Source organism: Postia placenta, assembly GCF_002117355.1.
Source record: "Postia placenta MAD-698-R-SB12 unplaced genomic scaffold POSPLAscaffold_23, whole genome shotgun sequence".
NCBI lineage: Eukaryota > Fungi > Basidiomycota > Agaricomycetes > Polyporales > Adustoporiaceae > Rhodonia > Rhodonia placenta.
The window spans coordinates 48,967-76,676 of record NW_020169854.1 but is presented as its reverse complement, the minus strand read 5'-3'; the positions used below and the strand labels follow the sequence as shown (position 1 = coordinate 76,676).

The 27,710-nt window shown below is 53.4% G+C and overlaps 9 protein-coding genes across 9 annotated transcripts; 4 read left to right on the top strand and 5 right to left on the bottom strand.

Moving 5' to 3' along the window:
* Positions 1 to 35: 35 nt before the first annotated feature.
* POSPLADRAFT_1041939 (hypothetical protein) lies at positions 36 to 2,330 on the bottom strand. Its single transcript, XM_024478003.1, has 2 exons — positions 1,168 to 2,330; positions 36 to 1,146 (listed from the first exon to the last, which is right to left on the bottom strand). Exons 1-2 carry the CDS (start codon positions 2,302 to 2,304, stop codon positions 274 to 276), a joined length of 2,010 nt encoding a protein of 669 aa, XP_024333196.1. The 5' UTR covers positions 2,305 to 2,330; the 3' UTR covers positions 36 to 273.
* Positions 2,331 to 4,854: 2,524 nt separating this feature from the next.
* Positions 4,855 to 7,205, bottom strand: POSPLADRAFT_1068097 (hypothetical protein; the record flags this gene model as incomplete). Its single annotated transcript, XM_024482269.1, has 16 exons — positions 7,053 to 7,205; positions 6,984 to 6,991; positions 6,856 to 6,920; positions 6,697 to 6,807; positions 6,560 to 6,642; positions 6,323 to 6,501; positions 6,190 to 6,273; positions 6,076 to 6,141; positions 6,012 to 6,026; positions 5,910 to 5,955; positions 5,820 to 5,851; positions 5,574 to 5,765; positions 5,410 to 5,522; positions 5,148 to 5,319; positions 5,033 to 5,092; positions 4,855 to 4,872 (listed from the first exon to the last, which is right to left on the bottom strand). Exons 1-16 carry the CDS (start codon positions 7,171 to 7,173, stop codon positions 4,855 to 4,857), a joined length of 1,365 nt encoding a protein of 454 aa, XP_024333195.1. The 5' UTR covers positions 7,174 to 7,205.
* A 3,671-nt stretch (positions 7,206 to 10,876) lies between these two features.
* POSPLADRAFT_1160124 (hypothetical protein) lies at positions 10,877 to 12,386 on the top strand (the record flags this gene model as incomplete). The annotated part of the gene is made up of 6 exons (XM_024487504.1): positions 10,877 to 10,971; positions 11,022 to 11,076; positions 11,143 to 11,179; positions 11,330 to 11,409; positions 11,471 to 12,102; positions 12,164 to 12,386. The coding sequence occupies 6 exons, from the start codon at positions 10,877 to 10,879 to the stop codon at positions 12,384 to 12,386; spliced, it is 1,122 nt and encodes a 373-aa protein (XP_024333194.1).
* Positions 12,387 to 12,557: 171 nt separating this feature from the next.
* On the bottom strand, positions 12,558 to 14,036 carry POSPLADRAFT_1186560 (hypothetical protein; the record flags this gene model as incomplete). Its single annotated transcript, XM_024489230.1, has 5 exons — positions 13,790 to 14,036; positions 13,617 to 13,716; positions 13,388 to 13,564; positions 12,921 to 13,337; positions 12,558 to 12,849 (listed from the first exon to the last, which is right to left on the bottom strand). The coding sequence occupies exons 2-5, from the start codon at positions 13,658 to 13,660 to the stop codon at positions 12,558 to 12,560; spliced, it is 930 nt and encodes a 309-aa protein (XP_024333193.1). The 5' UTR covers positions 13,661 to 13,716; positions 13,790 to 14,036.
* A 273-nt stretch (positions 14,037 to 14,309) lies between these two features.
* Positions 14,310 to 16,186, top strand: POSPLADRAFT_1160182 (hypothetical protein; the record flags this gene model as incomplete). The annotated part of the gene is made up of 10 exons (XM_024487513.1): positions 14,310 to 14,392; positions 14,444 to 14,558; positions 14,617 to 14,685; positions 14,739 to 14,862; positions 14,926 to 15,070; positions 15,123 to 15,278; positions 15,333 to 15,508; positions 15,580 to 15,715; positions 15,775 to 15,837; positions 15,886 to 16,186. The coding sequence occupies 10 exons, from the start codon at positions 14,310 to 14,312 to the stop codon at positions 16,184 to 16,186; spliced, it is 1,368 nt and encodes a 455-aa protein (XP_024333192.1).
* Positions 16,187 to 17,623: 1,437 nt separating this feature from the next.
* On the bottom strand, positions 17,624 to 18,621 carry POSPLADRAFT_1050623 (hypothetical protein; the record flags this gene model as incomplete). Its single annotated transcript, XM_024480028.1, has 3 exons — positions 17,624 to 18,055; positions 18,117 to 18,556; positions 18,606 to 18,621. 3 exons carry the CDS (start codon positions 18,619 to 18,621, stop codon positions 17,624 to 17,626), a joined length of 888 nt encoding a protein of 295 aa, XP_024333191.1.
* A 286-nt stretch (positions 18,622 to 18,907) lies between these two features.
* On the top strand, positions 18,908 to 20,036 carry POSPLADRAFT_1159803 (hypothetical protein; the record flags this gene model as incomplete). The annotated part of the gene is made up of 5 exons (XM_024487460.1): positions 18,908 to 19,072; positions 19,134 to 19,379; positions 19,439 to 19,583; positions 19,648 to 19,876; positions 19,958 to 20,036. The coding sequence occupies 5 exons, from the start codon at positions 18,908 to 18,910 to the stop codon at positions 20,034 to 20,036; spliced, it is 864 nt and encodes a 287-aa protein (XP_024333190.1).
* A 476-nt stretch (positions 20,037 to 20,512) lies between these two features.
* Positions 20,513 to 24,924, top strand: POSPLADRAFT_1068094 (hypothetical protein; the record flags this gene model as incomplete). Its single annotated transcript, XM_024482268.1, has 20 exons — positions 20,513 to 20,602; positions 20,659 to 20,723; positions 20,786 to 21,115; positions 21,171 to 21,707; positions 21,760 to 21,905; positions 21,959 to 22,082; positions 22,143 to 22,302; positions 22,355 to 22,411; positions 22,468 to 22,579; positions 22,634 to 22,675; positions 22,730 to 22,848; positions 22,899 to 23,045; positions 23,096 to 23,192; positions 23,245 to 23,376; positions 23,436 to 23,629; positions 23,689 to 24,049; positions 24,108 to 24,203; positions 24,254 to 24,303; positions 24,358 to 24,508; positions 24,566 to 24,924. The coding sequence occupies 20 exons, from the start codon at positions 20,513 to 20,515 to the stop codon at positions 24,694 to 24,696; spliced, it is 3,141 nt and encodes a 1,046-aa protein (XP_024333189.1). The 3' UTR covers positions 24,697 to 24,924.
* A 269-nt stretch (positions 24,925 to 25,193) lies between these two features.
* On the bottom strand, positions 25,194 to 27,551 carry POSPLADRAFT_1050620 (hypothetical protein; the record flags this gene model as incomplete). Its single annotated transcript, XM_024480027.1, has 13 exons — positions 25,194 to 25,407; positions 25,478 to 25,605; positions 25,668 to 25,713; positions 25,763 to 25,885; positions 25,958 to 26,016; positions 26,112 to 26,358; positions 26,456 to 26,569; positions 26,626 to 26,645; positions 26,703 to 26,799; positions 26,875 to 26,997; positions 27,054 to 27,276; positions 27,332 to 27,414; positions 27,472 to 27,551. 13 exons carry the CDS (start codon positions 27,549 to 27,551, stop codon positions 25,194 to 25,196), a joined length of 1,557 nt encoding a protein of 518 aa, XP_024333188.1.
* Positions 27,552 to 27,710: the final 159 nt, after the last annotated feature.

Here is a 27,710-nt window from a genome sequence, read left to right as displayed (position 1 = left end):
ACTGAAGGATGGATTCAAGCCTTTTGCATTGTATATCATGGCCCATTCCCAAGATCATAATCAAATATTTAGCTTCAAGACAACAGAATTGCCCGGTGACTGATTACACTAGTATAATGTACAAGTCCCGTAACGAATGATACAGTACAATACGTGAACGCAAAACCAAAGAACTACATGAGCGCAATACTGTTAGCAATTGTAATTGCAGCACGAGAACGTCCACTAACACAAAAGAGGCCTATAGCTGTCGCAGAGCGCACATGCGCACGTTTACACGAGTGCACACGCACCCTCGTCCCAGTCTGGCCGCGGGATGACCCCGACAGCCCTGCAGACCGGACACGACACCTGCACCTCGTCACCCTCCTTCTCCTCCTTCTTGTCCTCGTTGCCCCAGCCCGCAACGCGCTCCGCACTGACCAGACACGACGGGTGGAACGTATGCTCGCAGACTTTCTCCCCAGAGCTGTCCACCGGGCGGATGGCAATCTGGCGCATCACCGAGGGGTCGATGATAGGCGTCGGGTCATCGTCTGACGGGCCAAGACCACAGCTAATATCTGAGCATCGCAGACCCATCTCGCGCTCCTGGCGCTCGATGCGCTGACGCAAGGTGGGTCCAGGCGGCATAGGAAGTGTCCATTGCCGCTTCTCTGGCGGGCGCGGCCGAGGCTGTGCGCGTGCACCGGTCGGCGCGGCAGTAGGTGGGTGCTGAGGAGTAGCGCCAGCTGGAGCAGCTTCGGGCGCATGTGGGGCAGGCTGAGGTTGAGGGGGGAATGGATGAGCGCCAAATAGGTTCTCGAAGAGGTTCCGTGTCGTCTGGTCGTCGAGACGCATGTAACCTGGCGGCGCTCGGCGCTCAGCGCCAGGGGCAGGTGGGTTTCCTTGAGGTGGCGCCTGAGCTTGTGGCTGGGGCTGTTGCGGTTGGGGCGCGGGCGGTTGTGCTCCGCCAAACATACGCTGGAAAAGGTGCTGCGTCATCTGGGGATCCAATGGGACGTACGCAGGTTCATGAGCCCTGGCCCCAGCCCCAGGTGGCCCCATGACGGGGAATAACATACTGAATTCGAACGGCATCAAGGGAGGGACAGCTGGCCGTGCGGGGCGGGCTTGGTCTTGAGCAGGAGGTGCCTCTGGCGCGGGCTGGGGTGTGGCTTGAGCGGGCTGAGTATCCGCTTGGGGCTGCGGTGGCTGGCTAGCAGCTGGCGCCGCAGGCGGATCATCAGCTGAGTTGGCCCGTCGAGCTGTGCGCTGTCGGGGAGGCATATAGGTGAGGGAGTCGGGATCGATATCAAAGCGGCAAGAAGGACACGTCGTGCGGTGTGGCTTTGTAAACCACGGAAGGAGGCATGCTGTGTGGAAGACGTGCGAGCACGGAAGTGCGACGACCTTAGGGAGATCGCTGGGTGGTTTGTACTCGCTATCTTCAGAGCGTCCGTCAGGCGATGAGGATCGGGTACTCGAGTCTGTCGCAGTGGGATTGTCCGTGTCCATAGTAGCCTCTGCCGAACGGGCGTTACTCGAGCTCCCTGTCTCAGCAGACTGCGCCGCATCGAACCCGCCCCCATCTGAGCTGAGCTTCTCCCAGCAGATAGAGCAGACTGATTCGCCCCCGTCTCCGCCGACCCGTTCTATCCGCTCAACGAGTCCTGATGGGACTTCCTCCAATCCGCGGATGAGGCGCCCGGCACGCTCAGGGTCGTCCTGCTCTTCGCGCGGCGCATTGAATGGGAAGAACGGGAAGAAGCCTGGATGCGCGAAACCATGAGGGGCACCTTCTGTATCCGGGACCCCGCCAAGTGGGATCTCGAAGGTAAAGTTGAACATCGGATGCGGGTGCGGATGCGGTTGCCCGTGATGATGATGATGATGATGGCCTTCGGGGTGGTCTTCGGGGCGGTCTTCGGGGTGAACTTGCGGGGGAGGCTGGGCATCGCCTGCCTGAGTACCTGGACCGAATTCAGGGCCAGCGAAGAAGTCGAACGTGTAGACGAGACGACTGTATGGTGGCGGTGGCTGATGGTCTGTATGGCCCGCATGTTGGGCACCAGGGTGAGGGGGCAGTGGCTCCGACGCCGCTCGCTGCTCATTGGCTGTTGGCGGGTGCATTCGCTGTCGATTCGTCTCCCGGACATCCCCTTCGTCGACATCGTCATCAACACGAGCGCGACGTGCGCTCCGCAGTGGTTGTGGCTCAGATGAAGTCGCCGCCTGAGACTCGCGCGAGCGACCCGCTGAGCTCTGGACATCGTACATGTCCACATCGTCGTCGATGTCGGACACCGTCTGCAGAGATGGCATGGAGCCGTCGGTATCGTCGCTGGGCGGTACCTGGCGACTGCGCGCGGGTACTAAGGGAACCGCGGATAATGATGAGACAGTTGGGGCCGCTTGATCCTGGTCCTGCGACGGCGTAGGATCAGGATCTGGCGATGATGAGGTTAAGGAAAGGGTCCCTACGGATCGTGCGACAGCCTCAACAGGGGTCGTCTCGCGGTCCTCAGGCGATTGTCGCGGCGTCGAGCTGCTGTTTACTTGCTCCGAGGGCGGCACGTCGGCTAGGTCAGGGTCGTCCTCAGGTAGGCTAGGAGGTTGTGTGGGTTGACTGAGTCCATGAATAAGTCTCTGGAACGCCCTCTCGATTTGTGGGTTAGCATCGAGTAAGTGCTGTAGTACACCGCCAACAGAGTGTTGTTGTCGATTTTCCATGCTAAAGGAACAGGAATAAAACGTAGAAAGGGTATCAAGGCGTGCGAGTGGATGGCGGTCGTTGGTCAAGAGCGAGTGTGGCGGAGCCAACGGATATATGCAGCGGCGGCACTGCCGCGACGGCCCTCGATTATGCTCGAATCTTCCATTTATGGAAAGCGCCCGCCACAGCCCGCCATCCGAATACACAGGACACAGGACACAGGACCTGGATCGCACTGCCACTGTATTGCTTTGCTACTAGTTTACTTAATAGCATGTAAGGAAGCTCTGTCATGTAGTATCCGAGGTCATGAAGTCGTACACCCGAGGCCAGTTCAGAAGACCCGACAAAGGCCCGGCGCGATATGTTTCGTAGACGAGGTAATGGTCCAAGATACCGACGTCACCGAGGGTCAGCTTGGCGTACAGTGCCCCAGTATAATATTACTCACTAGACCCAACAGTCAGGCGCGATTGAAATCGGGGACAACATCCTCCTGGACCTAGGGGTTGGTGGCCACGGCTTCGGGCCCCGATTTCAGCTGCCTTCGCGAAGTGTGGCGGCGGGCTGAGCAACCTTTATGCTCGTCCGCGATCGCCTGGACGTATGGGCACGTACGTACCACTGTGGGCTGCAACCCCAGCGATGTAAGTGTACACAAGCAAATATTTCGCATCTCAATTCCTTTTCTAGTGTCGCCTTGCGTCACTTTCAGCTACGCGCGTGCACGCACGGAAGGGAACGTAAATTACGGCCTATTCTGATTGGCATCCGCTGTGGTCATACGGTGCTGCCTGTCGGCCACCAGGAGACAGCCAAATGCTGGCGATAGGGGCGTTCGTGTCATGTCTCTGCAGACAGAGACAACATCTAGACGGATCCAGTTAAGCCGGCATCCCTCTATTTCAGTGAGAATTCTGTTATCGCCTGTCTCTTGGCTGAATCCTCGACTCAGATAGCTGATTTCAAATCGCCCATAATCATATGTATGCATGTAAGTAATTCGCCTTCCTGCCTGTTCCATTCTTTTTGTTACGCACAAACCAGGGGCCAGGGCAAGCGACGGAAACCTATCCGGTACCCCGAGGCCCTGCGTGGATTGGGCAAATGTCTGCAGATCTGGGCTAGCACGGGCCCATGGCCTGGTGCTCCCCGTTGGCATTAGACCGGCCTGGCGAATCAAACAGGTGGGACAATATAACCTCCTTGTACTTCTCAGAAAAACTCCGCTGGCCTTGGTCGTGCTTCTATTAATTAAGATGCTGCGCACTCATCAGCCCTGATCCGTATAGCATTTAACGGCGGGTATGGCCCAGTGAATTTGAATCACGAGTAGCCAGTACCCTCGTTTCTGTCACATTGAGCTACATGATTCAGGGTGATTGGCGTCGGGCATACAACAAGGCGCCACGGACAAATGTCCACCGTTAGCAATCCATGTTGGACATAACACGAAGTACTCGGGCTTCAAGGCCCCATGGGATATTCGACTGGGGACGAGAATATGATTCGCTAGGACGTGGCGCTCGGTTCGTCAGCGGTTCGCATCCTGAACGTAACAAGATGGATAGCCGTTCTGTCGCTGTCGAGTCTCAGGTCGGATGCAGACTGCCGGCCCTGCTGCATGCGCGCGGAAAGGCATGTGCCTGTAATTCTTGCATCCATGCTGTTGCGACACCCCTGCCCCGCTCGTCGGCGGGGAGCTTACGCACGCCTTGACGGCGTGCGACATTGTTATCGTCGTCCAATACCATCCGTGAAAGGCCCTGATCACAAAACAGAAGCAGCGGACGCACTTCTTGTTATCTGCACGGCGGGGGCGCTGCTCGCGCCCCGTCTTGACGCGACCAATGACATCACGGCGAGGGCAGCGACAAAGGTGCCGATCGTTGAAGGATCACGCTCAGGCTCAGGGCCGGACGAGCTGATCCTGGCGTGGCTACGGTCGCTCAATCTCCCCCTCATCTTCCCGCCGGACACATCTCGCTCGCCTATCCAGCATGCATCCGGTAGTCGATCGTTGACCCGAATCGCGGGACCAGAGCGCTCCGCCCGGCTTCTTAATCGATCATATCGCCCTCCGGAGCACGATCGTATACTTAGTCCATCCCACGAGAGCTAATCGAGATAGGGCGGGGCTTGGGCGGGGCAGATGCGCATCACGATATCAAGATTGTCTTCGGACTGGTGCGAAAGGGCTCGCAGACACTCACTTAGATTGGTAGGTCGTGATTACGATAGTGACGCTGTAGCTTAGCTCTACCGGGCCGGGCATTTAACTGGCCCATTATACGCGGAATCCGAGACATCAGGCGAATAGATGGTTTACGACATGGCCTTAGGCTTTGGCTTGCGCTGCGAGCGCCGGAGGTATCTCCTAACGCTTGGTAGCCCAAACTATGAAACCCGGATGAGGCGAGATGTGTAACGGTCTGAGAACGCATGGGCTCACCTGCACTGTGGGGTATGATACAAGCAGTAGAGCGCCGATGAACCATGCCCACTTGACGCTGGACGGCAGTGGTTCTGGGAATTGGTTCTTGCTCCACTTGGTAATTGCAAAAAACTCCGTCCCAATGGTAGCGAGCAACAGCCATACATGCTGTCCCATTCGCACGGCTTTCCTGTTAATGATAGGGTCCATTATAAGCTAGTTTGACATGAGATACTGCCAATTCGGGGACTGCATGTATATTATGGTTATATGCACATACCTCGGGTCGTTAACATATTCATACAGCTCTCGGACCGCAGGCAAGGCACAGAGAAAGACTCCCGCCAGACGCGCGATGACAAACGGATGATCGGGCTCCATCCACAAGAGAGCCTGAAGCGGTTTAGGCCAGTGTGCTGGGAAAGACCAAGCAAGAACACCGACCTTAAGATAGAACGGATTCAATTCCGCTGCGAGGAAGACTGCCAAAAGGAGAACGACAGTGAAGTAGTGCACGAAGGATGCGGTCCCTTCCCATTTGAACGTTGTCCAATCATGAGGAGAAAACTGGCTGATGACACGTTTCGTTTTTGAACGCAGACCACGTGTTTGTCGCAGTCCTCGCCAGGTGTAATGCTTGTGCACGGTAAGGCACAAACAACCGGTAAAGTTCAGGATAATTTGACGAACCTTGACTTCAAAATATTGACAGGTCTTCATGCCTACCCAGGAAAGTCAGTACGTCAGACTGACGGCCGGTATATATCTCAACTCTCATACCAATGTAGGTACCCAACCAATTGCATACCAACACGTCGAGAATCCACTGACAGCGGTTCCGTTACGTCGTACGGACAAGAGAAAACCAGGGCAGCAGCGTACGTGGTCCCACCAGCACTATAAGCGGTTCAGCACGATTGATCTCCCTCACAAATTGGAAACCCACCTCTGCGAAATTGGCCAATTGGTGTTGCAAGCTATATTCAGCGAACTCAAACGCGATACTCAGGATCTAGCCAACGTCAGTCATTGGACCTGAAGTCTTACGCCAGTAACTTACCCAGCAAAACCAATAGTCGCGAAGTATCAGCGCCTTCCCAAACCAGCCCAATGCATGGGCGAGGCAAAAGATGTCGATTGCATTCTGGGAAGTTGGTGAGAAGCATGGAACATGGAACTATAAGCGACATTACCCAAATATTTTGCGGCGTGAATTCACAATTCTCCGCATAGCTCTTTTCTGGAAGTGCAACTCCCAGACCAGGATCCAGGTACTTCATCATCGCTCTCGCCGAGTCGAGATCCTGGAAGAGTAAGAAAACCAGGGCGAGCTCATACAGTAAATTGACGCCCAAAACAATTCGCCAGAATGCTGGGATGAGGTTGGTGATTGTGGTTCCCCTTGGCTGGCCATTGTGATGGACACGCACCTGGATGGGGCCGGACAAACGGTCCATCTCGAAATTGTATCATCGAGAAAAGAAGAAAGGAAGCTATCGCAGCATATGCACCGCTGAGATCCGGGGTCATGAGTACACATTCCGGATAGGGGATGAATAGCACTGACACTCTACGTTTATCCCGTCCCTCTTTTAGGACGTCCTGAGTGGTGGCAACGTACGCCAAGACAGCCATCCCAATTCCTAGTGCAGTCAGAGTAATAGGCTTGTAGAAGAACCTGATTGCTTGTTCATTCTGTACTAGGATATGAATACAGGAGACTTACTCGATGCTCGTATCATGTTTCTCCTGAAATGGCGTAATACGCGTATACGATTCGGTGCGGTCGGCCTGGCGGATTCAGCGGCATCTCATGAAGCGCCGGAAGTAAGTCACAGGTTTTACAGAACTCACATCGTACCCTTTTCACGAAAGTAAGCTTGAAACCGCGGATTGGGCTGCAAGGAAGGCGATAGCACTCACAACGAACTGGTACTCCGTCTACCCCGGGTTTGGGTTCTGACGCTTCAGTAATCGGCGTGGCTACGTCTGAATCTTCGGTGGGTGACGACGCAGCTTGAATCTGTACCTTGTCGTCTGGCATCGTGGTAAACGTCTGAGATGATGAGGTGGTTGTGTGGCTGTGGGAGTCGAACACGCTGTGGCATGTAGAAGTGCATGTAAACAGCAACCTTTGCATCCGACGAGCGCTCACATGATTTCCGCATTCGGCACCGTCACGACCGTGATCTTGGATCAGATACTAGCTCTCGGCCATATGCGATAGTAGTCTTTACAAATGACTATCTTTAGAGCACATGCAAAGCAGTGCAGCATTTGCAATCTTATACTGACGACGAACTAAGTCTTCACACCAAATCCGACACGGCGACAATATCACGGCGACTCAGTTTGACGACTCTATCAGGATAACGACGCTATTTTCTGAAGCGATTTGGAAGTTAAAGCGGTCTGCAAATATCCTACGAACATCGCTTGTATTCTCACTGACATCTCAGGCTCGGCCTAGTCTTGTGGATAGGAGGTGCGGACTGGCCATACCGCAACTCCGACGACAGATGACGGTGTGTGTTTCCCGTTCGTGACCCCTCATACAGGATATCAATCACGCCGTTCATACAAGTAAATCCCGAATTTTCACCGCAGACTGGCAATGACTGAAAAAACATGCATGTTCCTCCGCGCAGTCCAGCATGTGCTACACTCCATGGCAATTCGCGTCCTGAACATTGCGGCCATCTCCACCTTCGGGAGAAGCGTACGAAATACTTAGAGTTGCAATCTTCGCGGAGAGTGCTTAGTCGGGCTCAGCGAGGCCTAGGTCATATATAATACCCCGAAGTACACCCCACTCCGCGACCATGCCAGTACGGGCCCACCTAGAGCCGTACAGCGTGCACGCTGGAATGCTAGGAGCAGAAACTCGACATGCGACATCCCACCTACATTCCATATGTACTCTCCCGGCAAAGCCTAGGTGCACACAGCGGCAATTTACCAACTCTGTATCAAGAGTGAAAGCACATCATTACCTCCATCGTTGGACCATCGCTACCTAGATTGTTGGTAGAGTGGTGCCGAATGTAACAACAGGTACGCCAGCATGGACACTTCGTTCGGCGCTCCATGTCAACTCGGCGTGCCCCTTGCAGGAACTGCACGCGGGGTGGACGCTGGTAAGGCCGTCATGAGACCGTGCTGTCGGAGTACTGCCAAATGCACTACAGACGGGAATGACCCCATGGTCTGGCGTTCAAATCATCGCGGAGTGCCGCCGATATCCTTCCTACATCGAATCAGGAGCGGCTGCACACATACACGAAGCATAGAGGACGCTTAGGACATTATCCTCGACACCAGCACCAGATGGACCAAGGCACTCCCAGGAAACTCAAGCGAGACACCATGTCCATGGGCGTCCAGACTTGATGTAACTCACGATCAAGGTCGGTGTCCGATGACAATCTGCCATTGACCAGCAATCCTCCGACCCCGATCGCACTAAGAACGACAAACTGGATAATTCAGGGCGGCTGCTTTGGCGGTATACCGCGGAGTCTATGAAAATCACGGAAGCTCTGGCTTACAAGGACAATCGCCGGACATAGGCTGAAGACGATCTGAGACGATTCCCGCCACCGAACAAACAATGCCAAAGCGACCTGTTGACCTGCCCTGGTCGTTCACCGCTCATCTGACAGGATGTTCACAGGCGCTGCGAACTTTGTTCTCGAAAGGCGACGCACTCATGCCCAGATGCAAGCATGTCTCGGTGTCTTCTTTTGTTCTAGAACTACCCAGATGGGACACTTCGTGCCCGGAACCACTGGAACTGTGCTGCTATGACTGACAAACGCCCCACGTTATCCTCATACACCATTGAAACGCCATGCTTCACTTACCTTTCAACGCCAGCATACGCGACGATTGACAAGACGTCGCTTGTGCAAATGGATGTTCTGACGCTAAGTCCACGTTTCGTACCGTCGGATCTTATGATTGTGCACGATGATCGCATGGCTGTCATTGCATTGTGTAGAGCTGCCCATTGAATTGTAGCCGCGACGGCAAGATTGCCACTTCTGCATGGTCCATCAACGCAAAACTCCGCAGTCAATCGTTCTGCCGTGCTCACGCTGCGTCGGATCATTATGTATATGTCCTCATTCTAAGAACACAGCTGAGAGCGGTCGGACAATCCTACCCTCCATCTCTACCTGTCGGTCGGTCGGGCGACAGTTGGCTTACATACCAATACTGAGTGCCAAAACTGGTGCCCTCAGATTGGCCGTCCACTGCCCCGGCTCGGGCTCATCTGGACTCTGCCCCCTTCTTGGTACTGGAGCCGACAGTCTGGTCTACACTTCTGCACCGTCTTCTGGTCGATTTAGGTGGTCCCGAGCGATTCCGCGAGACGGCCCATTTATTTGCGGTGATCAGAGACGATCAGCCGTCTTGGGCATTTAGACCAATTTAGCCCGGCGAGTCGTTCCCGATTACTTGGCACCGCAGTCGGGTCTTAGATAACCTCACGATGGATTCCGATACGACGGCGAATCTTGTCTTCTCCGTTCGCTCGAGTTTTAGCGGAGCCGGATTCTAGTAACATTCTGCGGCCTCGAACATGTAACTGACTCTGGCTTCTCTTTCCTCCTTATGGCGAGTACAGAACCAAGAACTTGTCATATACATTTCGGGAATACACGTGTGAATCGCAGTCATGCTCCCGCATTTCGGCATACTTACGCACTTCTCTAGTGTGAGTGGCAATACAAATGCAACTAACTATAACGCCACGTTCTGATGCACCTTTCGGACGTCACCTGTACGTATATAACAGAATTGATGATTATGAAAGACCCTAATGACCGTTTCATCAGAATTGGCCGGTCGCAGCTCCGGGCTGGGGAGCGCATTGTGCATCGAGCGATCCGCATCCAATCGTCGCCTTTCGGAGATACTGTCAGACCAACGCCTGGCCATAGACGCCTTACTCTATATCTGTAATCTCAAACTCTGTCTGCTGACACGTTTAACGCCCATCGCGACATAGTTGTACACCTGCAGATTTGTTACAAGCTTCGTACTTCTTCGCTATCTCAATGTGTGAGGCTGCTGCTCGCAACCAGCACTTGCCTGGCAGTTCGTGATAGAACTTGGCGTGGGGTCCATGGCGGAGAATGTCAAGGATACGGTGTCTTGAGCTGCTGTCGTGACGGCGGATCTGACTCCACGATCGTCATGCTGGCCGACCGCGGCATGCCGTCTGCTATTGCAGCCGCCTTGGGCTACTGCAGAGGACAAGCATCTTCCCAAACCGGCCTGCAGAACGCCGGAAGTTTATCGTAAATGATAAACAAAGAGTACAAGTGGAACCGAATGTGTTTCCCAACAAGGGTCCCAAGAATCTCCGCACGGTTGCAAACCACAGAACCAAGTGTTGGTACCTTGTTCGATGGGTTCCATAGCATCACGGCATTCGACAGCGGGCCCATAGCCTTGAATCTTATCGGCTTCGCTCCTGCTAAAGGGTTCCCCGACTCTCACACGTTATGTCACGTCTTCCGCAGACGCCTGCTCCGACCTGGGCTGTCCAGAAGCTGTCCAGAAGTCATTCAGGGACAGACATTCGTCGCGTACATCTGTTTCGGTATTACTCGCATTGGGAGTCGCACGAAGCGATCAACTGATTTCGGTGCCACCCTGGCGTTTACGGTCATGGCGCTTGCATGCGCGCATCTTATAAGTACGTATCATCAATGCTGCTCCGACCCTAACTCACCACCATGAGCTTTGAGTCGGACACGCAGTTGCCGCCACTTCAGTTTAAAGGCGAGATCATGGATTTCGATCTGGGTCTCGATATTGACCATCGCAAACGGTATGTATCGTCCTCTTCACCATCACATCGCCCGCTCAGACTCACTCTAGACGGAGAAACCGGACCACTCAGTCATGCTTGAATTGTCATACTTCCAAGCGCAAGGTGAGCGCGCTTCGGTTTCTGTCTCGCACGATTATCTTCTGACCAAAATCTTCCGCAGTGTGACAGAAAGAGACCATGTTCGAGGTGTATACAGCTTGGGCTAGTACGTCCGGAGCATCAACCGAGTGTCATCATTTTTGACTGGATTGCTGTATGACAGACTGGCTTGTGTGTCTATGAAGTCGATGATCCCGCACTGAGGTGAATGACGAGCAATACGTGTCTGCAGTCAAGAATGCTGATTACTGTGCAGGGATGACCCCAACGTCGACGAGACTACACGTCTCCGGAATCGGATCGCGGAGCTCGAAAGTCTGGTTCGAGAACTACGGGGTGTGTCTTCTAACGACCCGTTTTAGTTTCCTCCGTGTTGACTTTGAAACATATAGGGAAGCCTCACCCCAAATGGGCTGAACCGAACTACTGCGATGGTGACTCTACGGAGAAATGGCACTCGCGGTCATCGAAGCGGCTGCAGACACAGAAGACGAGACGCGATTTGGATATTGACGGTAGCCACAGTGGAAGCGCCTCTATCCACCTGCCGTCCACCGTGAAGATCGAGCAGGCAGCGGAGCTATCCCAACAGCAGCAGCTCTATCGTGTCGCGACTTCCTCCAGCAGTTCAACCTTGCATGACGCCCATTCGGCCTCCGAATCCTACTACCGTACCCCACCACAAGCCAACTCTCAGCCCTTCGGCTCACCGACAGACGACTCCGCTGCGTACTACTCGTCGTCCTCGTCAAACTCCCCTTTGGGCTACGAGCATCGATATACTGATGGCTCAGTGCACGCCGGTCCTGATCACTATGCGCAGTCTTACGTGCGGCCATCCAACAACAGCAGTAGCACAATCCAGGTCTCCTGTCCGTGCCTGACGAACCCAGCCGCGGGGAATCCGCTCATAGCGTTGACGAACCAGCTCCGAAATACGCTCCATCAGCTTAGGCAGCTGCCGGAACACCATTCGCACAATGACTGTCTCGTTCTTACTCGTATCCTGGATCTTAATGACACTATGCAGTGAGTGTCATCGTTGTATCTTTCCACATCACGGGATTCACTCATCATTCATGTCTGGCAGTGGGAGTGATCCTGGATACCACAGCGATACCCGATATGATGGGCTCCCCACACCGACTGACAGCGAACTCCTGTCGCCCACATCCTCATCGGGCCACTCAGGCTTGAGCAACAATATGCAAGATTGGCAGGCAATGTCACATCCGAGTGGTTACGACCATTACTTCCAAGTGTCATCGGGAGAACATGCTACATATCAGAAACCCTATCACATCGTGCAGTGAAGTGGTTTCCCTCATAGATCATACTCGTGTCTTAGGTTATTGTGGTCGCTCTTCTCTACGGACGCATTGGGTCTTATGAAACTTTACTGATTTAGGTCTCCCCGCGTGCAATTGATTGTCCTGGCTTCGCACTGGATTTCGTACTATGATTTATTACAGTACATTATTGCCCTATAGACTATCTATGGACTTGTCGATATCCCCCCAATCTATTTGGAAACGGAACATACGATCATCTTCGGATTTAGCTTCGGCGACATGTCCCTCCGAGCTGAGCTTCCATACGTCCCGTTCGGCGAATAAGACCCGCCCATCTCTGCGGATGAGGATCACCGTGGAAAGCCGCGTGCCGTAGTACTCGTGGACAGTGTGGTTTAAGCCGTTTGAATTCGGAAGAGCGATGGGCTCCACCTGTATTGTGTTCCGCAATGTAGAGCGATCGATAGGCCCCTTGCTCCTCCAGCTTTCAAAAAGGCCTCCAATAATCAGAACACGCTCCAAAACATGTGCGTGATAGCACGAGTAAATACCCACGTCAAGAGACCGAACAGCTGTTCCAACAGCTCGGATTCATTAGAATTTTCCGTGACGGAGTCGAGCACCTCCTGCAAGGCGTGGATGCCGTGCTTGACCTTCGGCCATTCGTTCGCCCCCTGGCGATCGATGCCGTTGGACATTCCTCCACAGCACCTCTCTTCGTCAGACAGATCACGTGTAGTGATTGTACCACCCCCGCCAGAATTAGTCACGAATGATGCATTGTACGCAAGCGACGCTCCGTGCCTTGTCCGAGGAGAAAGCAGCAGAAGGTTGAATCCGGCGTATTTCCCATTTTGAGCGCGGATACTCTCGACTTCGTCTTGGAACGTCGACGGCGTCGGCAAAAGAAAGGAAGAGGTGAGGTTGCCTCTGGAAGAGTCATACTTTCCTGGAGGCTCCGTGATGTTGGTTCTATATGGTCTTCAGTATGCCGCTCATGCGCAGATAAGCACATGGCGCACAGAAGGGAAACCCTTCCGGAACGGTTGACACCAGCCCAAGTGCCACCAGCCCGGAGGTCTCGGCCAGATAGAATACTTCCGTCACCGGCTGCATCATCCCTTACGCCCCCGAAGGAGTGCCAATGAGCCTTGGCAGTTGGCCGGGAAAGGTATTCGTCTCGATTGCTGCATAAGATGCTGATCATGGGTCTAAGACTCGCAGTCGCAACACAGACATCGAGGCACGCACAGGGCGTACTGAGGGTGCTCCAAGGACCAGAAGGCGACACACATTGCGTGACCGACGCCAAGGTAAGCTAGCGTATAACCCGGAGGAGACGTGCAGCAACCTGTCGAGGAGCACAGACGTCAGATTATCTGCACCAAATGCATGCAGCCAGCATGACTCCTGGAAGCTCCCACCTCAGAATGGGACGCCTTGTGTTAGACTACAGTCCCCAGAATTCGCTGTCGTGTATTACGAGAAAGAGGTACCCTCACAGCTCTGGCACCGAGGGGTCCTTCCAGAATGCAATGATTCTAGCGGCTAATAAACGCAGGATACAAAGCCCGACAAGCGCAGAGGGTTTCTCTGTGACGTACCCCTAACTCGGCAGCGTTGGCGGTCGGGACAACACCGCACACAAATTGTATTGCTGCCAGAGATATGCTATATCCGTTGTTAGGTGGCACTGAACCACGACTTATGAAGAGGTACGAACGGCGTTCAGAGATGGAGATGGAGTAGATCAAGCAAAGTGTGAGACAACACGCCGCGGTGTTGACCAGAATAGAAAGTGTTGACCACGCAGACGCGCTCAACTCGTCCGGCAGTCTGGCGCCCACTGGTGTGTGCTCTGACTGCCATCTGCGAGCGTTCGGCCAAGTATTCCTGCGCGCATAACTTAATCCCTGCATCATTCAGCAGGTCGAGTTGCAACCCATGAAACCCCGTTCTACCGTCGTCGTAGACAATGGCGCTGCCACCATCAAGGCAGGTGTGCTCGGAGTACATACTGACCCTAGGTAAATTGGGCACCTCGTTGACTTACAGTCGGGAAGTTCACGAACGCTCAGGGTCGTTACCAACGCCATCGTGCGTTCGAAGGGCGATAAGATGACATACATCGGCCATGAATTTGAGAAATGCCGTGATCACTCGTCATTACATTACCGTCTTCCTTTTGAGAAGGTGAGCAGGCCATATCCTCCCCTACAGAGTAGCAGAAGGACTCCTCATAGTATGTCAGGGCTTTCTCTTAGACTGGGATGCCGAAAAGGCAGTCTGGGACGGCTTGTTCTCCGCCGAGTGCCTAGGGGTAAGGGTCTCAAACCTCACTGCGGCATGCACCAGCTGACGTGAAGTGGCAAGATCAACACTACGGAGTCCTCGTTGCTCATCACTGAACCTTACTTCAACCTTCCGAATATACAAAACGTCTACGATCAATTTGTATTTGAAGAATACGAATTTCACTCGTATTACCGCTGTACACGTAAGTGCCAGATTGGCTCTTGTTCTGCCCCCACCGTTCGGTCACACATGAATATTTTGATAGCTGCCTCGCTCATCCCACATGGAGACCTGTTTGCAAGAGAGGGGTATGGACCCCCGGATTGCATGCTCCTGGTAGACTCAGGCTTTAGTTTCACACACGTCGTTCCTATCATGAACGATTCAATCTTATGGAATGCGGTCGCGAGGTATGTCGAGGAGGGATCCGCGCTGTCAATTAGGTCCTCATCGCCCTCGCAGAATTGATGTTGGCGGAAAGCTTCTGACGAACCATCTGAAGGAACTGGCCTCATTCCGACAGTGGAACATGATGGATGAAACTTACATCATCAATGATATCAAGGAAACCTGCTGCTACATCTCTACAAATTACAAAGAAGACCTCGAAGTGTGCCGGTACATTCTGTCTCTAAGTATTGTTGTCCATTGCAAGGCTCATTTTGTCATCAGGCAAAATCCCAGATCTAATGCCATCGTGCAAGAGTATGTCTTACCTGATTTCTCGATGAACCGCATCGGGCATGTACGGCAACCCGGCGAGGCGCTAGAGGACACAGCCCAGGTAATGTATATGAACAATGAAAGGTTTAGCGTTCCGGAAACAATATTCCGACCGGATGACATTGGTGATTAGGTTCAACAACTTTGGTGGTCAAGCTCCATTCATGCTGACCATCTGTGATCCACACGTCCTCAGGTCTGGAGCAGTCTGGTATTGCCCCTGCTGTCGCTAATAGCATCGCGCTCTTGCCGGAGGATTTCCAAGGAATGTTCTGGGCACACATTGGTCTTGTCGGTGGGAATACCAGAGTCCCTGGCTTTCGTGAGCGGCTGTGAGTGCTAGGCGCCTTGTGATGATCGGGCTCATGCTTCTCACCGTGGGGGCGTGTAGATTATCTGAACTACGTGCACTGGCGCCGGTGGACTGCGAAGTGATCATCTACGCTTCAAATGAGTACGAATCACTACAATATGTTATTTCTTTCTCCTCATCTCTCTTCAGCCCTATACTGGAGACTTACCGATCCGCAACCGCTTTCGCGCAGAAGCCAGAGTTCCTTCAGGGCTGTGTGACCAGAGAGGAGTATCTTGAATTTGGGAGCAACGCCTGTCGCAGAAAGTTCAGAGACTCAAAGCGCGCGGACAAAGAGGCGACAAGGGGGCGAGAACAAGCGAAAGGAAGAGCTGCGACGAGAGCACGGGAAGACGAAGACGAAAGCGAAGGGGAGAGCCCTCCCGTCGCCAGGAAAGGCGGGAGGGGCAGAGGGCGGGGCCGGGGTACCATGCCTCGACGGCAAGTGTGACGGCGTTTACGCAGCGCCTTATCGTTGTCGGACGAGGTGTTTGTTCGGCAGCGCTCGGGTTGAGTGATGCTCTGTGCACATGTATTTGACCTCTGTATTTGACCTCTGTCGTGTACATATGATTGTTCGCAAATGCAGTTGAGTGGGAGGGTCTAGCAGGGTACACCGTGGGGTACGACAAATCCAGGCGTGGCAATAATGCACAGAACCCGGCGAAGGTCTCGCTGACTGGTCTAAAACATGGGCACTCGTTTAGACATGCCGCAATACGTTGAGGACGCCCGGTGCATGTCGAGCACACAATGCATGTGAGAATAATCTGGTAGAATTGATGCAACTTGTCCGTGCTATTATAGATTATCATTCAGAGGATGCGAGGCACGCACAGCTTAAAGTGGAGCGGGGTAGTTAGCCCATATGCATGCGAGCATAAAGTCGCATCGTCGGACAGTCAACCCGCATGGCTCCTTGTCACATCAATCCGATTCTCACCGCTAGATCACGGCTGTCATCGGCTACGTGTGGGTTGAGTCATGCGGCCTCCACAGAATGTGGCCAGCATGACCCCGCAGAAATTGGCTTGGTCGGTAGCAGCGTCATATTGAATCAACTCACCCAGGGTGGGCCGCTGACCGTCCGTCCCAGAGCTTCTTCACGTGTCCCTGTCGACGGGCCAACCATCATATAGTGGAATTCTGTGTCCTTTTTGAGCGAAGGCATTGATGCTGCGTGAATGAGTGCTTTCATCCGAAGCTTGCCCGACTCCGATGTCAAAACATTGGATATGGGAAACATTTTCTGCTGCATCGCGGAAAATAACTTCCAACTTAAATGTGGAGGTTTCGTTCCCAGGGAGGTGGAGCCGGTGCATGATGTATTGCGCTAACTACAGTGGGATGATCATGGACCGAACAGTTGTGAGTACCGGTGCATCGCGACTGAATGCACCAGGTCAGAATTTCACAGGATGTCGTTCTGGCGGAATTGGAGCATCAGAAGTGGATATGGTCATATTTTAAATTCTCCGCGCAGCGACCATGAGGCTGCTTACCTTGCACTCAATGCATGGTGTATCGGAAGGTGGTCAAGGGTTGAACGTTGAAGACTGGTCGGGATCGACGTCATAGCCTTGGTCGTATCTGCCCTTGTGATGCGGAAGCCCAAGTGTCGACGTTTTCACCATTACTTTAAGCGTTATTATGACTTCAATGTCCACCATGTCAACACGAACACAGAACGTGGGGTGTGCCTACTCGTATTCGGTCACATCCACTGTACACATCATGGCCTCCTGTTGGCCCTTGCTTCATATACTGACAGTAAATCACCTCGGAGACCTTTCGCAATCAGACGGAACATGTCCTGAAAATAATGATAACACGATATAGAATACAAGAATCGTACCGTCCACAGAGCACCACAGATAATCAGCTATCCTTACGACATAGTCTCCCTTTCCATCCGCCTGCGCTTCCTCTGTTGTTCTTCAAAGATAAGCCTTTCTGCCGCCGTCATAGGTGCTTCTCTCTTATTCCCATTGCTCTTCTCTGCATCTGCAGGCGACGTACTCGCCGCCGGCTTGAAAACATTTGGGCGCTTGAGCGGGTTCACGCCAAGCTTCAATGGATTCGCGATGGGCTTCAGTGGGTTAAGCTTCAAACCACCCGCAGATGGTGGCGCAGCTTTAGGGGCCAGTGATAGAACGACCTTCTCAGAACTCTCGTCCCGCTTGAGGCCTTCTTCAACGGGGGGTGGGGAAGAGTCGGAGGGGCCCGCTATGACCTGGGCGCGCTCGATCTGTTCAGCAATGAGCAACCGCTCCCGCTGTTCGTCCGACATTGTGAGCCGCTCTTTCTTCATTGATGCTTCCTGTACGATCACAATATACATCACGAACACTAATGACATATGCGGTTGCGGAACTACGCACCTGCTTTGCCAGTGCCTTCGGGCTGTTGTCTATCCAAGCAAGGAACCACCCCTTCTCTGTCTCATCAACCCTAGCGAGACCGCTCCGGCCGAGATGCTTGACGAACTCCGTCAGCGTCACCCAGCGCGTGGCGTTCATATGCAGATGGTTGCGGTCTTGGATAAATTCTTGATAGACAGTGTTTGCTTTGACACGCTTCGTGCCAAACCGACGAGAGAGCAGCTGGACAAAATCGTGCTGGAACTCCGAGGAGAAGTCCGCGATATGCCGTCCCGCGTTCTCGCCGACGACGAGCATCTGTCGGAGATGAGACTCGGATTGTGCGTGACATTTGAATCCATTCTCGTCTCTGCATTGCTTCTGGCAGACTTGGCAGTACCACCGCAGCCGCTGAAGACCCTTGGCCTTCATCTTGTTGGCCAGATACTTTGGCGTTCCGACTGTTGCCCTTGTCAGTGCATGTCAATGAAGCACCCAAATGAAGCATACCTTCTGCTCGAGGCATATTTGTTGCGTTTGTATTCGACTATGAGAAGAATTGGGTGGGTGCGGCGACTGTAGTGGCCGTGGTGAGACCGACTCCGGAAGTGTAAGCAAGTCAAGGCGCCACAGCATCGCGGGATCGGAGATCACACTATGAGGCCATAAGTTCACACTCCGATTTTGCTCCGATATAACCGTTCGATCGCTCGATCATCGGACATTCAGTGCTCGTCCCTAACAGCAACTCCGAGTCGTCAACTTCGTCTTCCGCCTCTCTTTGGTCCTCCGTCTCCCGGAAGTATATTGAAATGCTCAGCGAGAAGGCGAAAGGAAAGCGACGCGCTTCCGACACTGAGGACGAGACGGAATTGCAGCACCTATTTAAGGACTTGATTGTTCGTTTCACAGAGGGAATTCCGGACCTCACATTACAGGTAGCAGAGAAGGACAATATCCGTGATGTCAAGCAGAAGGTACCCCACTTGCATTGCCTTCTTTGATTACTACTCACTCGCACTGCATCCGCACCCCTAGATACGGGAGGCGAGATCGCAACTGCAGAACCGTCGGCTCAAGCTCATCCTTGCGGGACAACTGCTCGCAGACAACGTTGCACTCTATACGCGGCTGGCGGCCCTTGAGCTGCGCCAACGCCGTGCTGCAAGCAATGACGTCGCAAGTGAAAGTCCCAGGGAGCAAGGCACTAGCACCATATGGCTACATTGTTCCGTCGGCCCGCAATTGACGGATGGCGAAGAAGAGGAAGAGACCCAAGTGCAGGTACGTGGAAATTCTTGGTCTTCTTTGGTTTAATTCATTTGTCGATGTGGATAACGTAGTCTGCCCAACTCAAACCACTGCGTGGGTTTGACAGGCTCGCCGCTGCGGGCTTCTCCGAACAAGACATCGCTAACATCCGGTTGCAATTTCATGCCAATTCCGCGGGAGATTATATTGACCAAGACTTCGTTGATGACGATGACTGTGGGTCCTATCACCGTTTGGGCGTCTCGTTGCCTTCCATATACTCATCCGAATGGCGTCCCAGTCGATGACTATGCTCGCACTCTTGAGGAACAATGGATTGACTCTCTTGATAACGGCGGAGGAGGGCCACTATCCCAGTCCTCATCTCGTTCCACGGCAACGATCATGAATGGAGTCATTGTTGGGTTTCTATTCCCATTGATGCCGTTCTTCTTCTCGGGCACTCAGAAAACAGCCTCATTCTGGGAAGACGGTACTGCGCACGAAAATCAAGGTGGCATTGTATTCTCGTAAGCCCCCCAGCTATCTGAGTCATCTCACCCGTTGCTGAGTAGTGTCCTCGGGCCGCGTGTGATGTATTTGGTGTGCAGGAGGACCATGCAAGTGGGTATCGTGATTGGCTTCATCTTCAACATCTTGTTTGGTGTCTGGACATACCTTGTGACCTGAACACCCTGTTTACGTGTCCCGTATACCCCGCGGCTTTACGGAATGTTTGTCGTTTTGTGTGCTCCATGTGCTTCTCTCGAGCGTCCGTTGTCCATTAGCCGAGCTTGGAGTCAACGGAAGGAATCATCTTACTTGGTATCACACATGTCCTGTACCCATGAGTAATCTATAGCTATATATTGCGAAATTGACTCCTGCTGGGAATGGACGTAAAGATGGTCAGACACGGCGGGCCACGCAAGGCGCGTGAGGGCGCGTGCCGCTAAATGACGCGTGATGGACGCGTGCACGCGTTTTGTCACACCGCGACTTGCCCACGGCCGCGCCAAAAAATTTGGACAAACCCAAGGCAAACCAGTCGGTGGCCCGTTTCTTTGCCCTATACCCTCCTCTTCCATACCCTATTACTACTTCCTGTCAATCACTTGGCCGGTTGCCACCGTCATCACTCTCCAATCCACCACGAATTCACCCAGATGGACCTGCCTACACTGTCCAATCTCCTCGCGAGCACCTACAACCCAGATCCAAATGTTCAAAAGGCAGGAGAGCTGCAGCTTCGGAAGGCATGTTCTCATGTGGCGGTCATTTCATTGTACTTCTTGGTAACCTTGTTTCATAGATCGGCGGCCAGGAGGGCATGGTTGCCGCTCTTCTGCAGATCATCGGCAATGATAGCGTTGAGCTGTGCGTCTCGACGCGTTTTACAACGATCCGACGCGTCGTACTAACCAATCTTTACCCCACAGCGCCACTCGACAAGCAGGCGCTGTTTACCTGAAGAATCGCGTTGCATCATGCTATCTGCTCGACACTCCCCAGCAGCGGCCTGATCATACTCCCTTCGCGCCATCGGATCGCAATGCTCTCAAAGCGTCTATACTGCCCTTACTCGCCGCATCGCCTTCAAAGCTGATTACTGTGCAGCTTGCAAGTGCTCTCAAAACTGCCGTGCAGCGCGATTTCCCGAAGGATTGGTCTGCCCTTCTCCCCGAAGTGAAGCAAATGCTGAACAGCAGCAATATCCATGAGGTATCTGCAGGGTCCGTCGCATCTCTAGAGATGATCAGGGCGTTCCGGTGCGTCTCACATCCTGTGCTTGCCACACGTCTTACTTATCGCACGTTGTCCAAGTTTCCGCCAGGAAAGCGATGTTCTCCCAGGTCTCGTCGCTGAGCTGTTCCCGAGTTTGGTGACCATTGCAAGCGGGCTGCTTTCAACGCCGCCTGCAAACGCATCGGCCGAGATCCCCTTCATGCTCCATATGATCCTGAAGGCTTACAAAACCAGTATCGTGCTGCACCTCAGCGCCCATCAGCAAAATGCCGACAGCCTCGTGCCCTGGGGCAGACTTCTGTTCCAAGTTGTCAACCTGCAGATCCCGAAGGAGGCCGTGCCCGAGGATGAGGACGACCGGGAGCGCAGCGAGTGGTGGAAGGCGAAGAAGTGGGCGTATGGCATCCTTGGACGCCTGTTCCACCGCTTCGGCAACCCCTCGCAGCTGCCCAGCTCCATGCAGAAAGACTATGGCGCCTTCGCGCAGCATTTTGTTACGACATTCGCCCCCGAGATCTTCAACGTCTACCTGCGCCAGATTGAACTCTTTGTCTCCGGCCAGGCGTGGCTGTCCAAAAAGTGTCAATATCAGATCCTCACATTCTTCACGGAGTGGTACGTTCGCTCGATCTCGGGTATGGGGGAAAGCACTAAATCGTGCCTCCAGTGTCAAACCGAAGTCGACTTGGGTCATGCTTAAGCCCCATTTCGAGACGCTCGTCTCGTCGTATGTGTTCCCTCAGCTGTCGTTTACTCCGGCGAGGCAGGAGCAGTGGGATATTGACCCGATCGACTATGTTCGAACCTCCGTCGGTACGTGCACGCCGATCTTCAGAAAAGGTCGTGACTATTGACACAGGCTTTAGATGAATACGAGAATTTCGACACTCCCGTTTCAGCTGCAACATCCTTCCTTTTCTCGCTTGCCAGCAACAGAACTAAGACGACATTCCTACCCATTCTCGCATTCATCAACCGGGTGCTGCAATCGTACGTTACAATACCGCAGAAATGATAGGCTGGGGTTTGACCACGCTTCGCTTGCTATAGAAAAGCTGCAGCTCCCCAGCGATTTGGTGCTTTGAACATGACCGCTGCTTTGGGTCCGTTCATTATGCGCCACCCAGACGTCAAGAACAACATGGAGCAGTTCATGGTACAACACGCACTTCCCGAATTCTCCAGTCCAGAACGTTACATGCGTGCTATTGTATGCGTGCTATATACTTCTTTCCATTCTCAGTGTGCTAAATTCAATGTAGGCTTGCGAGGTCTTGGGCACCATGGAGAAGGCTGGCATGCAATGGTCTGGCGACGAGGTATGCATGTCAGTCAAGCTTACGCTCTTGCTGTGATCAATCGAAGATAATTTTAGGTGCTGAGTCGGCACTTCACGGCTGTCGCGGCTTGCCTGGATGACCCTGAACTCCCTGTTCGCATACAAGCAAGCTTAGCCCTCACCGAGATGATCACTGTCCATCCTTCAGGTATGACTGTCACGTTGACGGTTCATCTGCAATGTGTTCTAACCAACTTTATAGTGAAAGCTGCGGTAGCACCTCAGGTCGGCAAGGTCATCCAGAGTAGGTGGCATATCTACGTGGCTAGCAGTCTCCTTCTGATATTCTTTCTCGTAGCACTCCTGAAGCTGTCCGAGGAGACTGATTTGGACATCCTGAACGCGTGCATGGAAACTATGGTCGAACAATACCACGCTGAGTTACTCCCCGTTGCTGCAGAATTGACTGCCCGTCTCGTATGTACTCGCCCTTTCCTTTTAATGGCCATCACGCTCACTTCATACAGTGTGACACCTACTCGCGACTCGCGAGGGACGTTGCAGCTGCTGAGCAGACATCGGATCGAGAGATGGATCTCGATGCTCTCATGGAGAGCGATACCGGTGAGGACAAGACGTTTGCTGCAATGGGTGTTGCGAAGACGATTGGCACCGTATGTGTATCTTCGTATGCCACGATCGCAATTGCTGATCAAACGGGCAGATCGTCGCCTCGGTGGATTCGTCTCCTGAGATCCTTGCCCAGATCCAGGAGATCATCATTCCTATCGTCGTGCTCACCCTGGAGAACAAGTTGCTCGGTACGGTCTTATCCCTACCCTACGATAAGCTCCGCTAATGACGATCTTCCAGACTTGTTCGACAACATGTATGACCTTGTGGATAGCCTCACGTTCAAGATGCGCAACATCTCGCCTAATATGTGGCCGGTCTTCGAGTTGACATACAAGATGTTCAAGTCCGACGCCATTGATTTCTTGGATGGTAAGCATACAGCCTTGCGGGCAGTGCTACTGGGCAACGCTAACAATTTGGTTCATCAGAGATGCTGCCTAGCCTAGATAACTTCTTGTCCTACGGCCCGGACGTCTTCAAGGCCCGTCCCGACTACAGGCAGATGATCCTCGAAATCTATACCACGTCGATCAATAGCGAGCACCTCGGCGAGAACGATGCAGTGAATGGTTGCAAGCTTGCTGAGGCCATGCTGCTCAACCTTCGTGGACACATTGACGATGTGAGTTTTGCCGTCACAATCCAGACTTGTACCCAATGTTAATAATTTCCCATGGTCAGGCTCTGCAACCTATCGTCACCACCGCCTGGCCTGTCCTTGACGCTGCGAACACTAACACGCTCCGCCTAGCGAACCTTGAGGTACTCATCAACACCGTGTTGTACAACCCTGCCGCCGCCCTGCATATCATGGAAAACATCCGCCCAGGAGCTGCACGCACGTTCTTCGACAAGTGGTTCGAGGCGATCAACGCCGAAAACCGCCTGCCCAGAGTGCACGACAAGAAATTGAGCATCATGGCTCTGTGCGCCCTCCTCGAGATGGATTCTGCGCAGATCCCGGACACCGTCAAAGAGGGCTGGCCCGGCATCGTCGCAGGCGTTCTTAGCATTTTCAAGGATCTTCCCAAGGCGATCGAGGGTGAGTACTCAATGCGTCAGCGATAAATCCACAACCTCATCATTCATAAACACAATAGCCCGCCAGGCGTTAGAGGATGCCTTCAAGGCCGATGACGACGACTCTGATGGCGACGTAGATGACTCTAAGTTCTTCAACCTTAATGAGGATGATGGTATGTCTAATCTTCACTGCTGAGACCTCGTGTAATAACAGGACCTGCAGACGACGTTTGGGACGAGGATTCTGCGTACCTCGAGATGCTCGCTAACGAGGTAGGACTATCGATTGCTTGACTGATAAAGCTGTCGTTGATGTATATCTTATAGGGTGCACGTCTGCGCGAGAAATCGCAAAGGCAGGCTGCGGGAGACGATGTGTCCGATATCTCTGAGGAGACGGACATCGACGAGGAGCTTGGCTATCTCAGCCCTCTTGAGCACGTTGACCCGTACATCTCGTTTAAGCAGGCCTTGACCGGTACGCTGTTGACTTCTTCACTTGTGTTGACCTCCTCGTTAACACTTTCTCCTGCAGCCTTCCAAATGAAGAATGCTCCCCTCTACCAGCTCGCGACCACGTCTCTCACTACAGAGCAGCAGACGCTTCTCATGGAAGTCATGCGCGTTGCCGAAGAAAACAGCGCGAAAGCGCAGAGCTCGCAGTAGCGTATGACGATGTATATCATGTAGAGTCATGCATCACGACCGCCACGCTTTCGGTATCACATCTAGCTGTCCTGTTGTTGTCGTTGACATTGTTTCTTTATTGTACCTCGTGTGTATAAACCATTCTATCGCTAATCCCGCTCTAGATACAGTGGATGGGGTTCTGTTTCTGTGTTCCGTATTACTATGCAACAATTTGATGTTTGTCCCCTGTTTGTGGGGATGGTTATTTGTATAGTTTGAATTATACACAATTCCTATGGATTCGCATTGGCGAGGTGTCTGTACTCTTCCATATTTTGGGGCGTGAAAGATCAACGAAGACATACGCACTCGTTTGTTCAAGTGTCACGAAAAGACATTTATGAATACACAGGTACAACAACGAATCCTCCATGATACAAATTTGACTGTACAACACTCATGCACAACTGCACAAGTGATGGTATCCTCCGCTATACATCTAGGCCGTATCGAAATCACCCTGACCGCTCCACTTAATTTTCCGTCCTCGGCTCGCGGGGGTACTTGCGCATCGCCTCTACGAACGCCGTCATGTCCTCAAGCGACGCCTCACTGGGCCTCGTCAGCGGCGCGATCGACTCTCCGCGAGCAGCAAACTGCGCGAGGCGCGCCGCGGTCGCAGGCTTCGTCTTGTTCACGCTGTAGAGCTTGATGCGGTGCGCGGACGACGTGACGTGCAGGTCCCAGCTGTTGAACGGAGCGCAGGTCAACAGACACTCAGACACTCAACGATGTATGGACAAGGTGAAGTACGCACTTCCACGCGGAGCGCACGAACGTCGGCTCCGTGTTGCACGACGAGTCCCATGCGCGCACGCAGAACTCAATCCAGCCCTCGGCGTCGACTGGAACGCGGATCTTCCACAGACGCCACGCGTGGTAGTGCTGAGAGGGACACGTCAGCGCGCGACGTCGAAACGCGGATGCATGCAGGCCCCGGGCGTCACCTTTTCGGTCAGGTCCTCCGGTTTGACGGCATACCAGATATGTCCGCTATATGCAACGGTCAGAAAGGCCCTGAGGGAGAAATGGGCGCGAGTACCCGTCAGGTGACACCTCGACACGCTCGACCCAGTTGCCGCCGCCACTGTAGGACCAGCCAGTAAGCTCGATCGCCCCATCGTGCACGATGAGCTCCTTGTCCTGCGGGAATATAATGGCGCTCCTGGACACGGATAAGGATCGTGTTCGATCGTTAGGTCAGCGCTCGTCAAACGCAGAGAGAAGAATCACGCACGAGACGGGCATGTTCTGAATGGAGAACCCGGTCGAGTACTGGACATTCTGTTTCCCGATCTGCCAGTGCACCATATCGCCATCAGCACCGCACAATCTCCGCATTCCGTTGTGTTGCACCAGCGAGGCGAAACACGAGGTGGACAAGATCTCACCTGGGGCGTGTAGTAGATGTACTCCTGCGACTGCACGGGCGCAAGACTGGGCTCCGCGAGCGCGTTGATCCTCGTGATCCACTTCGCGCTGCGCGCGCCGATGACACCCGTGATGACAGCGCGCAGCGGGAAGCCGTGGATCTTGGGCAGGGGCTCGCCGTTCATCTCCCACGCGAGGAGCACTTCGTCCGCCTGGCGCACCTTGCGGTACGGCACGGATACGGCGTAATTGAAGACCTGACCTTTCCTGTAGCGGTGAGGGAAGAGATTAGAATTGTTTATATATTGACGGTGAAACTTTCGATAACAATATGGGAGGCGTGGTCTCAAGGTGGGATACATACTTAAAGTAGGTATCTGCGGCGATAAATTCAATGTGCTTGGCCTCGGGCTGGATGCCGCCGGATGCAATCTTGAGCACTTTCTTGAGCGATACACCACGGTAGACCGCCGTGCCACTGCATGATTAATACATCAGGGTCTGCCTACAGGATAGACGCATACGAAACCTTACATCGCGCCTTCTCCCCAGGGCTAGAGCAATAGAAGAGCATGAGACGCCGGAGAACATGTTAGGAAGTGAGCGCTCACGGCTTGAATCAACTCGTCCCCCTCGCCGGGGTATTCTTGAATTTGCTCGATACGTCGTGTCCCGCTGCATTGCAGTGTGACTGTCATGGTGATTTGTCTGTTTGAATGGTATTCAGTCTCACAGCCAACAAACAGATAGCATATATGCGGGGAATATTGGGGAGAGACCTACGGGAACTTGGCCGGATCCTTGAGGTCTTTGAGGCTGATGCGGCAATGCTTGTTCACGAGGCCGCCAATTTCAAGCTCATACTTGTCCTCGTCGATGTCGGGGATGCCGCCGTGGTTGCGAACACTACATATTGGAATGCATATTAAACTATGTAGCGAAGACTTTAGATGGGTCCCTACAAGTGAAGCTTGTTGTCCGTGAGTTTTCCCTGCATGAGGGGTTTACGCGGCGTCTCGCCGTTGTACGGAAAATCGAGGAGATGGATCATATCCGGCTTCTCTTTGAGCACGGTTTGCCAGCTGATATCGACGATGCGTTGTAATCCGAGGGCAGCATGATACTCCTTCCAGCGGTGCCCGATGAGGACCGGATTGGTCTTGGGGAGAGGCTCGAGCTGGAATTCTAGAAGACGATGTATATGCTTTTTTGCGGCAGCGGTGAGCGGGGAAAACCGTACCAGGACTGGGGGTGAACTTCTTGGTCTTGAGGATCCTGGCCGCAATCTCCTTGCGTTTCGGCTCGTTCTCCCACTCTATATACCTGCAAAAAGGTCAACATGGAGAGCATCAGCTATGAAAGGATGAGTACGACACGCACCCTCTCCAGCCTTCCTTCTGCTCTGGGAAGAGCTGACTGAGAGGGACACCCTGGAAGCTGGCAGCGATGGTGGTGGACATGGTCAGACGTGGAGGAGTGAAGCCAAACCACCCGGGACCTAAATGGGCACAGCGGATGTAATATGCGAGTTGGGACAGGCCGTCGAGGGGTCTGACGTGCCCGGCACATACCTCCGGGCACATGTGGAGTTATGAGAACAAACCTTACTCTATGTCACA

Coding starts and splice junctions, on each gene's coding strand:
- POSPLADRAFT_1041939 (XM_024478003.1), bottom strand. CDS start 2,304: ATGCCATCTCTGCAGACGGTGTCCGACATCGACGACGATGTGGACATG.